General features: G+C 32.5%; 1 protein-coding gene across 1 annotated transcript in view; it reads right to left on the bottom strand.

Moving 5' to 3' along the window:
- The window catches only part of RSRC1 (arginine and serine rich coiled-coil 1), a 449,666-nt gene that overhangs the window by 76,748 nt on the left and 358,310 nt on the right, over nucleotides 1-14,608 (bottom strand). Inside the window, exon 9 of the mRNA XM_047752433.1 lies at nucleotides 3,514-3,582. Coding sequence (XP_047608389.1) covers nucleotides 3,514-3,582 — 69 coding nt within the window. The remainder of the gene's footprint in view (nucleotides 1-3,513; nucleotides 3,583-14,608) is intronic.

The raw sequence follows: 14,608 nt of genomic DNA, 5'->3' as shown, positions 1-14,608 counted from the left end.
ATATGAGTATAGATCTATCTGGGGACACACTAAATAACAGTAAACAAATGCATGAGAGCTAGAAGTCAAGATCCAGAGAGGAAGGCCAAAGATAGAGGAAGAGGGATTTAAACTGCATCATATTTGAACACTGATCGTAAGGGCTGTGATTTATGCAGGCTGCTAAAGAGGGGGAATGTGTATTAGAGTCACATGCCTGGGTTTGTGTACTGACTTCACTATTTACTAGCTATAGAGCAAGCTATTAAGCCTTAGTTTCTTATCCTCCTTAGAGTGTGGGGATAATAATAGCATAAATTTCATAGAGTTCATGAGGATTAAGAGAGTTAAAATATGTAAGTCACTAGACATTTTAACAATGCTGTCAGCCCCATGCTGCACATCAGCCTACTGAGAAATTAAGAGATTAATTGTATAAATGATGGGATAGAGTGAATTACTAGTGGTTTATAGGTTAGAAATAAAGGATTATTATCCTTTCAGATGCAGAAATATACACACATACAATACAGATGTATCTCAGGTTTCAATTTGCAGCTAGACTAATTATATGAAACAAAATAAATGTAGCTTATGCATTAATCATCTTCAGGGAAGGTTAATTTGATAGCATTCAAGTATCTAGACAACCCACAAAAAAAAAAAATTAGAAGTAAACAACAAGAAAGAATCTGGCAAGTGATTTACTTTCACCCATAAAATTTAGGCAAAGGAAACCTATTAAGTAAAACACACATTTTATTTTTTGAAATTAGTGTCATATTGGTTTTTATCAGTAGGACTTTTCTTCAACATCTGTAGTAATAATTTCCCTATTTTTTTGAAAGCACAGAAAATTCAGTAAGCTCAGATAAGACTTGTTAAATCCATACTAGCAAATATTGATAGAATTTTGAAATTTCTTAATTTCTTTTTGAATTGTTGTAATTCTTTGGAGAAACAGTCTAATGAGTGAGGTCCTGCCTTAGAGAAAAGACATAACAAGGTTGAGTTATAGTCTCCATGACGTTATTTGAAGCTCAAGATAAGTTACTTAAGCATGGATTTAAAAGAATGAAGGATAAAGTGGTCATTCATTCATTTTTTTGTGTAATAAATAAGCAACTGAGTATCTACTATTGGCTAAATGTTATGAATACTAAATCCATTACAATCCTAGAGTTTATAGTCTAGTTAGGATGATAGGCTTATTAAAGAAACTAATTAAAACAGCTATGATTGGAGGGATGTGCTTTTCTAACAGTTTTCAGATATAGAAATGGAAAAGGTTACTGTATACCACAGGCTACGTGCAAGGTCAGTTTGATGTAGTGAAAATCTAAACAAAAAAAAAATATTTTCAAAAGAACTACAATATAACCTTTAAGTACCTACAGTTACTTAAATTCTTAAAATATTTTTTAAAAGATGTTAAGAACTAGTTTAATGAAAAAAAGAGACTACTGAAAATACAAATGTCATCATGTAAATGAGGGATTCTGAAGTATTAAAAAGTTTCACTAGGGCAAGTATTCATATAAAACATTTTTTCATAACAATAAATCACCCAGCAATTTTAATATCTGTGGTTACCATATCAGTGTCATCTTTTGTCAACTTTTTCCAATTAAGATTCGAATTAATACAATTAGACTAAAACTATTGTAGCATATATTCATTGTGTTGGTTGATAATAAGCGCCACACTTGCAATTTATAGTACCACAGTGTTTTATAAGGGCCATTACGCTACTAATTAGTTGCATTGATCAGAATGGCACATAACACAGCAGTACCAAAATATTATAATTTACTTAGACTGCTTTGCATCTAGTATTATATTTATTTGTACTATGGGTGACCACAAGCATAACTGAAATCAGACAGATTGTTTCCACTAACAATATCTAAATGTGAACTTCAGAAAGCCAACAGAGGGGAATTTTACTGACAATTTTTGCCAGTGAAATTCACTTGTTTCTCAATATACCATAAAATTAGTTGATCTATGACAAGAACATAAAGTCAGGACAAAACAGGGTCAAATATGGCAAGAATACTATATACTTATGTATAAATTAGTGTACATTTAGTTTGAATCTACTTATTTGTAGGTTTCTGCCACCTAGATATATAATTTTTTGGGGGAGAGCAGGGGGAGATTTGCTTAGAGGGCTTGGCTCTGATGGAAGGCTGCTTTTAAACACTCTAAACCATCATATTCAAACGCTTTAGGTTCTTTTGGATCTCAGCTTCCAATTATAAGTTGGGGGTGTAATTTTTTTCCAGTCGTCATAGTAAAAGACATACACTAAGGAAAAAGTCCAATTTTCAGATTTGTATACTAGCACTCAAAGTCAGTATTTTCGAACATATTATCAGGCTTCAATTCTTTGAAAGCTCATAGAAGAAATAGTTATTCTGCTAATTAACCAGCAGAATGATATGACTGCCAGTCCAAGTGGATCATCAACTTAACTGACTGAGAAAGAGTTGCCTGGATCTTGCTTTAAGCACTGTAATTTACAACAGTATATAAAGCCTCTGAGAAGGAAAAATGCAAAATTTTCACTTATGTAAATCACAGCAAACTAAAGGGGAAATACAAATTTGTTAGGGGAGATAAAAAATGTGTTAGATTTCTTTATGTAATATTTTTGGATGGTGGCTTCAATGTCATTTTTAAAAAATCTACAAAAATTACAACATGAGTTTCTGAATCTGAATTATGACTGATATTTCTGACATTTTGTATTTTATGGTTCTCTCTTAACAGCTTTTTAATTTAAAGTCTTGTTGGCAAAAGGACTTTTCTTCATTACTGCTAAAATATTTTAAAATTTACCCAGAAGTTCATTTCTATGACTGATTTTGATATATATATATATATTTTAAATTGAATATGTCAATAAAAACACTCCCTACAAATAAAAGTCCAGGACCAGATGGCTTCAGAGGTGAATTCTACCAAATATACAAAGAGGAACTTATACCCATCCTCCTTAAACTTTTTCAAAAGGTTGAAGAAGAAGGAACACTCCCAAAGATATTCTATGATGACACCATCACCCTAATTCCAAAACCAGACAAAGATAACACCAAAAAAGAAAACTACAGGCCAATATCTTTGATGAATATAGACACAAAAATTCTCAGCAAAATTTTAGCCATCTGAACCCAACAACATATAAAAAAGATCATACACCATGACCAGGTGGGATTCATCCCAGGTGATTTTGATAATTTAAAAGTTAGAAGAAACTAACATTACCTCTACTTTATAATTTTATATCTTCCCAGTTCCCCCAGACATTTATCACTAGGATGCTTATAAACTAATCTTATGCTAGCTAACACCATGTCCAAGACACTGAATATAGTGTGATATTGTGTTACAGTTTAGGTTTGTGAAGTAGCATGAGGTACCCCCTATGGCATTTGATTGTATTCTATCCAGGGAATGAAGAGAATCATGCCAAACTGTGATTCCTTACAATAATGACTGCTTTGAAACAAAACAAACACATGTTCTTACCTTCTTCCTTTCTTCTCTTTGCTTCTTCTTCATTTCTTTCTTTGGCTTTCAATGCTTCATCAGCTTTTGCTGAAATAAAAACAATAAAATTTCTGCACTTATTTTATGCCTGAATCATGAATGAAAACCCCAGGAAAAGGGAAAAGAAATGCATTACATATTTTTCTGTGAAGTGGTCAGAAGGGAAAAAAATGGCTGAGAAGCTGAAATATACATTTTACAATCTTTATTCAGACTATTTACAAGATTTGCTTATAATCTTTGAAGCTTAGTTCAAGATAATCTGCACAAAAAAAGCATTTAAGCAACGTAAGTTTAATGATGGCATACAAACTGGGAAAAACTGTTGGTATTAAAAAGTCATCTGATTTGTTAGTGTAATGCATCTGTTTTAAACTTTGGAGGAAAGTTCTTAAGCTACAATTCACATTTTAAATATAAGAAGCTTGCTATATCTTTGGAATGGTACCAAATTAGGTAGCGTATTATTTTTTTTTTTTCCATTGCATATCACGGTAGCAGTTCTTTACTCATGTTATGACAGCATTTGGTAAAAAGAATCTTTTTCCCTCTAGAAACCTCTTCCCTTATTACTTAATTATCTACTAGTTGCTCAACTGCAGGGGTTTTCAAACACTTTACTACAGATGTTAAAGAAGATTAAAAATATACAGCACAGTAACAAGGGACTATCAATATACTCTGTAAATTAATTAAATTTCTGTTCTAGCACATCATTTATTCCAAAGCATTAATGTCTCAAAGGAGCGATTCTCCTTTATTGCCGGCTCACTGCCTGATGAGTGAACTAAGTGAAAATAAGTCTCTAATAGCATTACAGTTGATGAAATATTAAGTTAAAAAAGTATTGCCTCGTCAAAAGAAAAAGAATCAAACTGTGCAAGCATTAAACTTTGGATGAGTCTTTATTATAATGATAACAGCAATATAAACAGTGATTTAAAAAATAAACACACTTTCTCTTCAGTTTTTGGCTGCATATATTTTTCCTATGCAAAATCAACATATCCTTTTGAAGTATAAAACCTGACTTAAAAGAGGAATTTAAAGAAAATACACACCACATATATAACTATTTTTCTTCAAAAGCTTAATTTTTCTTCACTGTCAACATTGACACTTTCTTAAAATATAAAACTTATAAAATGGTGTTGTGAAGTGCTATATCCAATTACACAGACATCTGTTTCCATTTACAAGCTTTAATACATACTTAGACTGCATTTAAAGTCATGAAATATTAAAACTTTTATGCCACTCTGTATCATTGCAAGAATCTATTAAATTAGATAATAAAAACAAACCACCAGTAACTCTAAAGACTTTTTTACTTCATTTACACTTTATTCTCCCTGGTAGAAGGACAAGGATAATAGAAATTCCATTTAAATTCAATTTTGGTTATATGTGTAATTGTAGATATACCCCTTGAGTCATGTAAAATGCTCAGCTTATGTTTCTTTCAAATTATCCCGCTCAGATTCACATTCTACTCCTTACAACCATCTTCAATATGTATTAGCTGAGCTCATTAGACTGAAATTTAATAATGCAAACATCAGGTGGATTTCAAGAACCTCCATTAACAACGTAAGATGGATTGCTTATATATAGCTCTTGGGCCAACTGGGCACAATTTAAATTCAATAAACTACGCTGCCTAAATCTGATTTATCTATTTCACTATGCTGGTTTGTCCTTTCTTACTGATTTGTTGCTATACATGGACAATTCATTGGAATATTGTTTTATACAGTTTTCTTTAAACTGCAAATGGCTCTTGTGCTGTGGTTAAATATTTTATGTAATTGAGCTTCATCCTGTCAATCAAAATTCCCAAGTATGTGTATGTGGGTATAAATAAAAAAACCTTTGAATTATGCAAAAATGTCATAGAGAGTAATTAATTTTAAAAGCACACATTTGAAAATTTTATCAATAATCAATATGTCTCTACAAAGGATCTGATGAATTCACATATAAAAAACACATTTATTCAAATTCAGTCATTAGGATAACCTCATCAATTACTATGGAAATTTTGAAAAAACTTTCTTTTTTTTTTCCTTTTTGACTGCTCTATGGTATTATTATTTAAAAGTGAATACAGAAGAATATATGATCATTCTTACAGGATTTAGATTATCCTAAAATTTTTAATATTCTTTAAAAGGTGGCAATCCCATTTTACAGAGGGGTGATATGGAATCTCATCACAAAATTTGATGCCAAAGAACACAACTGGTAAATGGTAAGACTTCTAATTTATGATTGTTCTCTTTGGGCTTACAGTAGGATCTACAATAAAACATACCATTTACCAAGTACTTACATATTCCACTAATCTTGTACAAAATTTCCAATTTCTTGGCTCTTCCGCACTCTCTAGGCTAAGTCTCCTCCTGGCTTTTACTTCCTTCCCTACCCAACCTGAACTCCTAGACTATTATTTTAATTCCATGCTTATAAAAACCCTCGTTTCCATTATTCCTTTGTTGTTGTGCCAAACTACTACCAACACATCTGACCATTTTTTTCTGTTCTTGCTGCAGAGGTTCCCTACAAAATAGTATATAATGCTATTGACTGTACTGGAAACTAATGACTTAGAAATTAGCCTGAATCCTTCCATGTTGCTCCTCCTTAAGCAGCATCCATGGTTTGTTTCCATTCTTGTTTTCTACAACTCACTATTCTTTTTCCACTATGCCAATAACCTCACAATGATTCCCAATTCCCTGACATTTCCTTAGCTTCATTCCCATTCACTTCCAAACTTTTATATTCACCAATCCTTGTTTTTTTGCCTTGTTTCAGAAAGTAAATCCATCTACTTGTGCTTTAGAACCTATTCCTTTCTGTATCCTTTAGGATTCTTTCTGCTTTTTAATGTGCAAACTCACTCTTCTCTATTCTCAGACTACAAATACATTTAAGTCTCGTAAATCCTGTACAATATTTATTTTTCTTTGATCCAAGTTACTGCCTTTTGTCGTTTCTGTTTGACTTTGCCCCAACAGCTTTTGTAGTGGTCCCTAAAAACTCTATGATAGCCAAATCTGTTTTATCCTGTCATACTCTATTTTTTAAACAGCTAACCAAACACATTTTTATCAAAATGTTCTCCTCATTCTAACAGTTCTTTATGGGCCTTTTTTGGCTGCTGTCCCTCTTACGCATCTTATTTCTTGGAGTTCTTTTGTTACATAGTCTTGTAGAAGATTTAAAATCTAACCCTTATGTCTATCATAGTTCCAGTTCTGCCTCTTTCCAGACCAAAAGAACATTTTTTTTTCAATTACTTCCTGAATACCTCCACATAGACTACTCAAAATCATGTCCATAACTGAACTCATCATCTTTCCCTCAGATCCCTTAATCTATTTTCCTTGGTATTTCCTGCTTTCTTACAGATTAGAAACCTTTGTGACACTATTCTCTAGATCATATCCTCATGCAGTAGTGACTGACCAGGAGTTGCAACAGGTTCCACTCCATAGCGTATCTCCAGAATCCATCTGGTCCTTTGCATTTTTACTGCCAATATTCATGTTCAGGGCCTCACTTCTTTTCACTTTTAATACTATTCCTTCTAATGAATGCTCTATATTACCACCTGAGCAAGGAGTGTATTCCTATTTTGTATCCCTAGCAGCAAGAAGAGTGTGTGGAACAAGAAAGGCGCAACAATTATAAAGTAAATAAATACAGCATTCTTAGTGTGATCATATCATGTTACCTCTAAAGGCACCCTGTTGTGCATATAGATGTAAATCTGATCTCTTTAGCATGCTATCTAAAGGCTTTCATCATCTGATCTCAATGAAAGTTTCCAGCTTCATCATTCACTAATTCTCTTTCATCATTTCAAGGATGCAGGGCCTTGTGGGGTCACACTGCCTTTTGTTTGTATTGCCATGCCTTTGTTCTTGCTGGGGTGCTTACCTCATTTTCTTGCTGAGAAAATCTTATCAGAAAGTTTTAGCTCAAATGTCACCCTCTTCTGTGAAACCTTCCCCGATCAACATCCCTTATCCTCAAATGGATTTGACTGCTCCCTCCTTTCTTCTTAGGCACTTTAATACCTTCCTTATGAAATAAACAGTATTGTTATTTCTTCATTAAAGAAAATATTCATCTCCTGGAGAGCAGGGCACATAGTAAGTGTGACAGAAATCAGTGGAAATAATACCCTTAAAGCGATTTGAGAAGATACTAACTGCATCTTGGAAATAACATTTTAATCATCAAAACAGAACTTCGTACATGAGCTGAAAAACAGGGTGCATATAACTAAATATGTATATTAGACTACAAGGTTTTAACAAAGAATTTTGAATTTTCCATGAATGTAGTGTAAAAAAACCAAAGAGATTTACACATAAAAGAAAAATTAAGAGATGGTATCATCATTGTTATCAAAGTTAACAGTTATTAAAGGTTTACTATGTGCCTTTGAGTTTATATGTGTGTGTGTGTATATCACTTAATCCTCATATTGGCTCTATCCCCATTTTACAGATGAGGAAACTGAAACACAAAAAAGTAAAGTAACTTTTTCAAGGTCATAGAGTTAGAAGCACAGAAGATCCGTATGTTCTAACATCTACTTAAGAAGATACTATGAAACAGTATAATGCCATTAAAATAATGAGATAAATTGCATTAATGGCATAGAAAAGATCTTCAATACAAATGTCAAGTAAAAAAAGCAGACTGAATAACAGTATATAGCATGATCCCATTTACTGAACAAAGTACATGAATATATATGTAAATGAATAGAAAGAGGACAGGAAGTATCTGGAAAACAATTTACCTGCCCAACCTCGAATGTGGCAGAGTAGGGTTTCTACCCAAATCCAACAGGTGTGCTCTTTAATTTATTATATTACCTTTATATAAAAATACATATGAACCCTAATAGTCCATAAATTAATTAACAAGTTATAAGAATAAGTAATATTCTTCCCTAAGTTAGGAAAATTATTCTCTCAGGATACTGAAGTTTTTTGATGCCCTGATACCAATTTTGGAGCCCCAAGAGAAATGTTCTAGTGAACTGCAAATAAAAACATCTAGCAAGATGTATATTCCTGCATATTTCAGTTTAATGTAATTCTTAGTGCTTTTCATGCTAATACTAAGAAAATGAACATGTTTCATAGGCCCTGCAGTATCAAAATATTTTAAGCAATGATTATAAAAAAGGGGGATTTATATCAGGATACTAGTATTATATTCAGCATGATCCATCTCAGTCTTTAAATGTATAAGGACTTTACTGGATTAGTTATCAAAATACATCTGAGAAATTTTTCTGATGTTTTATTATTTCCTCTACATTTACTATGTCACATGTTTATTCAGTCCAAATGCTGTCATATGCTTTTTTTTTAAAAAAAAAACTGCGAGTAAAAGAGATATGTAAATTAACAATAAAGTGTCATTTCCCCCCAAAATTCTAAAGGTATTTTATCTAGATAAGTTATTACTGTGTAATAGTTTATTGATAAAGAAATAAAAGGCCCAAGAAAGTTAATGAGCCAAAGTTCAGAATGATTGAGATTAGGGACTGTGATTCTAGTTTAATTTTTTTTTGTTAAAGCCGATTTCTTACCTATTCATTCATACAGAAGCAAACAGTAACCAAAATTACAGAATAATGAACCTGTTCAATACACAAGTTAATGTTTACAGAAAAACTTTTATCTGAATATACTTTGTTCAGAATCACATGGAAAGTCTAAAAAGGCCTCTTCCTTTGTAATAACCACTAATGTATGTTTATTTGTTTCATATATTTCAGGTGGCATGAGAAAGTATTTCTAGAGAGTTCTTCCAAGTAGTACTATGTTAAATCACATAAACATTTGGGGCTGGAGAAAATTTCAGTAATTTTGAGATTCTACCTGCACCCCCTTCTTCCAAAATACAGTAGATCTTCTAAATGACAAAGTGATCAGTGGTTCTATTAAGTATCATTCTGATTCCAAATTATACAGTATCATTTTCCCATAATTCCTGTGTCTCTGTAGTGAACAAGGGCTCTAAGTAAGAAATGCCTGAATAAAGGCATTAATAATTTCCATGCTACGTGTTTGTGAGACAGACAACTAGCAAACAGTGAAAAGTTACATTTACTTTTAGGATTTAATTTTCTTTGAACTTTTATATTGATAGTTAAGGCAGTTTTGTTTTAACCTTGAGGGGAAAAACTAGGTGATGGTACAGTTTAGCTCAGCTGTTCCAGGGTCTCTTTCCAGGTTCGAATGGAAAGGAGAGAATAATAAGTGTCTGCTGGAAGAGGTACAAAGGTGTAAATACTGAATTGATTTTCTAAATCTATCAGCCCATCTGTTAACAAGCACAACTACTTTTTGATATTTCTAATTCCTCAGAAGGAAAAAGGCATCATTGTTAGTACGGAGAAAACAACTTTTTTTTTTGGGTCTTTTTATGGATGCACCCGTGGATATGGAAGTTACCAGGCTAGGGGTTGAACTGGAGGAGCCGTAGCCACTGGCCTATACCACAGTCACAGCAACGCCAGATCTGAGCTGCATCTGTGACCTGTGCTGCAGTTTGTGGCAATGCCAGATCCTGAGTGAGGCTAGGGATCAAACCCGCATCCTCATAGATAATAGTTGGGTTCTTAACCTGCTGAGCCCCAATGGAGACTCCAGGAAAACAACTTTTAGTTTTTAGCTTCTAAAAAAAGGTGGTTGTTGGTGTGTGTTATATGGGGAGAAGTTTATAAAAATATGTGGCAAATGATATTAGTTTGGAATCAAAGCTAATTACTTTGTGGCATATTTGCATCAAAATAAATAATTATAGATCTAACAACTTGGTTGACAAAATGATGAAAAATTTGAATTCAAGGAAATGAAATTACTAGGAACATCAGAATTGTAAAAGCCTAATTTTTCCTTATATATATGAAAATAGTAATCCCCAGAGATTTCTAAACATCTAGATACGATCTTAAAAATAACAACAGAAAAAAATGGACATACTAGAGTTATATTATATGAGAAAGTTAAATATGACTTTCAGAGAGAAAAAAATTATAATTAATCTAAAACTGTAATGTTAAAAGAATCCTAAGATGGTGTGATTATTAAGCTTTTCTCAGGTATTTTTGCTGGATTTTACCTACTGTTTTTTGCACTTATCAGCAGAGCAGACAATCTAAAAACTCGTTAGCTAACACTATCACATTCATTTATAAATTTGCATATGAACACACCTACTGCTTCTGCATGTCTAAAGGTTATATTACTATGGTTATAATATTAGCTCCCCCAGGTGCCTCTGCCTCCTTTGCACACACAGCTTAGGAAAGATCCATTAATTATAAGTTCTTATTTCTAACTAACTTGAATCATTAATAAATACTAGCAATATTAATGTACACAGAAGAAACAAATGCATTGATAGACACAAACTATCTTGCATGGTGAAGAACAACAATAAAACAAGTATACACATAAAAATGTTTAGTTATTTCCAGTATTTGAAATAACTCTGAATCTGCCTCAAACAGCAGCAGCAGGGTCAACAGTAACTACAACCGAAAAACTTTTACAAACATGAAATTGCAATTACTGCATAGCTACGGTTAAAAAAAAAAAAAAAGCCACTGTTCATCATCGGTAAATGCTCTAAAAATATTAATTTTTGCTAGATCACTTTAAAGCGGTATCTTTTTTATTAGTTCCTTCAAATGTCTATCCAAAACAGATTGGCAGAGAAAATTCTCCAGCAGAATACTGTACCCTAATCACTGAGCTAAGTGCTGAGGATTAAGAAATGAAGTTTAAAGACAAACAAGGGCTATTACATTTAGAATGGATGGGCAATGAGGTCCTACAGTACAGCACAGGGAACTATATCCAGTCTCTTGGAATAGAACATGATGCAAGATAATAAGATAAAAAGAATATATACATAACTAAGTCATTCTGCTACATGGCAGAAAATGGCACAACATTGTAAATCAATTATACTTTAATAAAAAAATGTATGTATGTTAAAAAAAAGATGGGGAAATGTAAAAACGGAGGTACTTAGGAAGTAATGAAGAAAGAGGATATGGGGAGAGAAGATTTTTAGGAGGAGGGATAATTGGGCTGCCTTGTAGGATAACCAAGTGTTAGGCAGACAGGCCAATTATTTGGTTCATGAAAGTGTAATGAACCAGCCCAATTATGTTTTACTTTATGGTTATAATCCACTGCAGATGAGTTTTGAAATAAATAGTCATAGAAGCAGAAGGTACGTTGTCACACAATCCAAGGGACATTTGACCAGGGACAGTGCTCAAAGGGTGCTGTCTACTGCTAGGGAGACCCTATCAACTCAAAATGACCACAAGTCAAGAATGAGGTTATAGTACAAATCATATGCAAAGCAGGCAAATTCTCAGCAAATCATAAATATCTCGAGCTAGAGATCACATAGAGCATGTTCCTTGGAAGACCTATTTTTCATGATTGTTCATTTAAAAAGGGATCACAGTGAAATTAGACTGGGTAACACAACACTGAGTTCTCTCACCTGGAAAGCTAAAATACTTATCAACAAATTTACACCTGAGAGAAACTGTGTTGGAAAAACCTGTTTAACTTACTTCAGCCTCTGTTTCCCAAACTATATTTCCCAACTATATTTTACCAAAGAATGATTATTTTCCTGTAATATAAACAAAGAATATACTCTGAGAGGTGCTAATCTAGCTAACACTTTCACTAACTTAAACTTTCCCCTAATTCAGAATCAGGTATAAAAACATTTCATCATTATATTTTTCCTTAAAAACCTCCTATTTGAATATTTGAAGACAGGAACCATATTATTCTGAAGTCTAGAAATTATTTTGTAGAATCTCATGCCTTAAGTTATATATAAATTGAAGAGATGATTTGCATTTACTTCTGCAAGTTGTTAAAACAGTAATAGTAATAAATGGTGGTAATGGTGAAAAACTGTGGATTCAGTGAAAGTAACAAATGGAAAACTAAAAAATCATATGACATCTTCTAATTATTTTCTACTTTTCTTAGCACCGATGTGGGAGTATAAATATTTGGAACACATTGAATGATTTGGGTTTGTTTGCTTTTATATAAATATCCTTTTGTATACTGTGTAATCATTTCCAAAGTAAAAGCTTCTTTCACTATTTTATCTTATGTCATGTCTTCTGGATTTTCTCTTTTTCTTACACCCCCAAATGGGCTTAAAGATTACCTAAATTTGCAAAGACTTACTCTATGTGCCCTTTCTTTTTATTCTGTTGGAAAATTTTCTATGTCATTTATTAGAAGAGCTTTGATGATCAATTTCACTGCTGAGTGACACACTAAGTTTGTTCAACAGATGTGCTCGCCTAATGCAGCTGTATGAATATCCTAATGATCTTTATTTGAATAGGCATTTTTCTTTGCAACACTCCTGCTGGAATTCATGAGCATTCCAATGTCATGGGAGGAATCAAATAGATCTAATTATAATTTAAGATGAAAAAGAAGATAGCTAATAGAGGTTTTTTGTTGTTGTTTTGTTTTTGGTTTTGGTCTTTTAACATGTAAAGTCCTGTAACCTTCTGATCAGGCTTATATTTCTCTTCTATAGTTGTGTTGGTGCCTGATGCTTCCCATCTGTAACTTCCATTCTGTAACCTGAATAAACTGCTTAGCTATAGTAATTAGAATGTCATTTACTTAACTCTCAGAACAAGTTTTAAAAAACTGAAAACAATCCAATAATAACAACATGGGGATACAGAAATGCTGGGATGTTTAGTCTCTCAAAGAAAAGCAGTACTAAATTTTTTTTTTCTTTTTTACTGAATGCTTATATGGAAAATAAAAATAACTTCAGCATTCTGTGTTCCCTTGACTTATAGCACATCCATCAATTAGATGTCAGTTTGAAGTCAGCTGACCACCACTATAACCCTCATTCCAAGAAAGATGTTTCAGCATTTCAGAAAAACTCTGGGGTTTGGAGCTACAGAATTATTCCCTTTGAAAGGAATCATATCCTAGACTAAGTGATTTGTAATGCTTATTCTTTTCAGTAACTTCAAATACCCTATCAATACATATTTTTGAAGAGTAACTAAAGGTATGCAATTCTTTTAAAAATAAGAACCAAAGTCTGGAAATAACAATGTATATTTAACTACATATGTCAGAAATCAAAGATGAGACACAATAGTTTCCAAATCAAAAAAATTATGCCATGACTTCTTTTCCTAATTTTTACCTTACTCTTATACTACAAAGGATGTTTCTTATTTAAAAAATAGAATTATTTTTTTTTATTAATATGTTTCCATGGTTTCAATTCCTGAGGGAAAACCAAAAACTTAAGCAGGCCTACTATGTGTCAGTCACTGTACTATGTATTTTAAAAGTATTTTAAAATACAGCCATTTCATACAGCCCTCAAAAAGTTTCAAAGAGGCTTAATAATTTGCCTGAGGTTACATACCCTAATAAATAGATGAGTCAAAAATTATAACAGGTCTTTCTGCTCTTCTTTTAATCACACTATAATGATTTTAAAAAACAATGTGGAAATAACTTGTATAAACCAAATCTAGTCCCACTAATGATTTTTATTAAAGGATAGTTAATTTTTTCCTTTTTAGTTAGTTTAATTGTTAGAAAGGTCATGAACGAAATGTCATTGTAAAATAACAATGAAAGCAAATAATTTGGGGTGAAATTGCTGTGCTATTAATAACTATTTTGAAGTTTATTTTTTTAGAAATATAAAATGCTCAATATTTAAATGCATGTCATGATTTTTGGTTGCCTCAACTTGAGAGACCCATCATTTAGGTCTGAGGCCAATAGCTGGATTTCAGTTCTTCAATACATACATCCCTACACTAAAAATGCTAACACCCCTGATGAAATGCAGACTTCCACTGCTGGGTCCACAAATTTTCCCCAAAGGAATTTTATACCATGTTCTGAGTAAACCCTGCTAAAAGTATGTGTTAAATGAACTTTTATATACTATATTCTGATAGAGGGAGTTGTATAATTGCCCTACT

Source organism: Phacochoerus africanus, chromosome 1, assembly GCF_016906955.1.
Source record: "Phacochoerus africanus isolate WHEZ1 chromosome 1, ROS_Pafr_v1, whole genome shotgun sequence".
Taxonomy (NCBI): Eukaryota; Metazoa; Chordata; class Mammalia; order Artiodactyla; family Suidae; genus Phacochoerus; species Phacochoerus africanus.
This window is presented reverse-complemented; position numbering and strand designations above follow the sequence as displayed.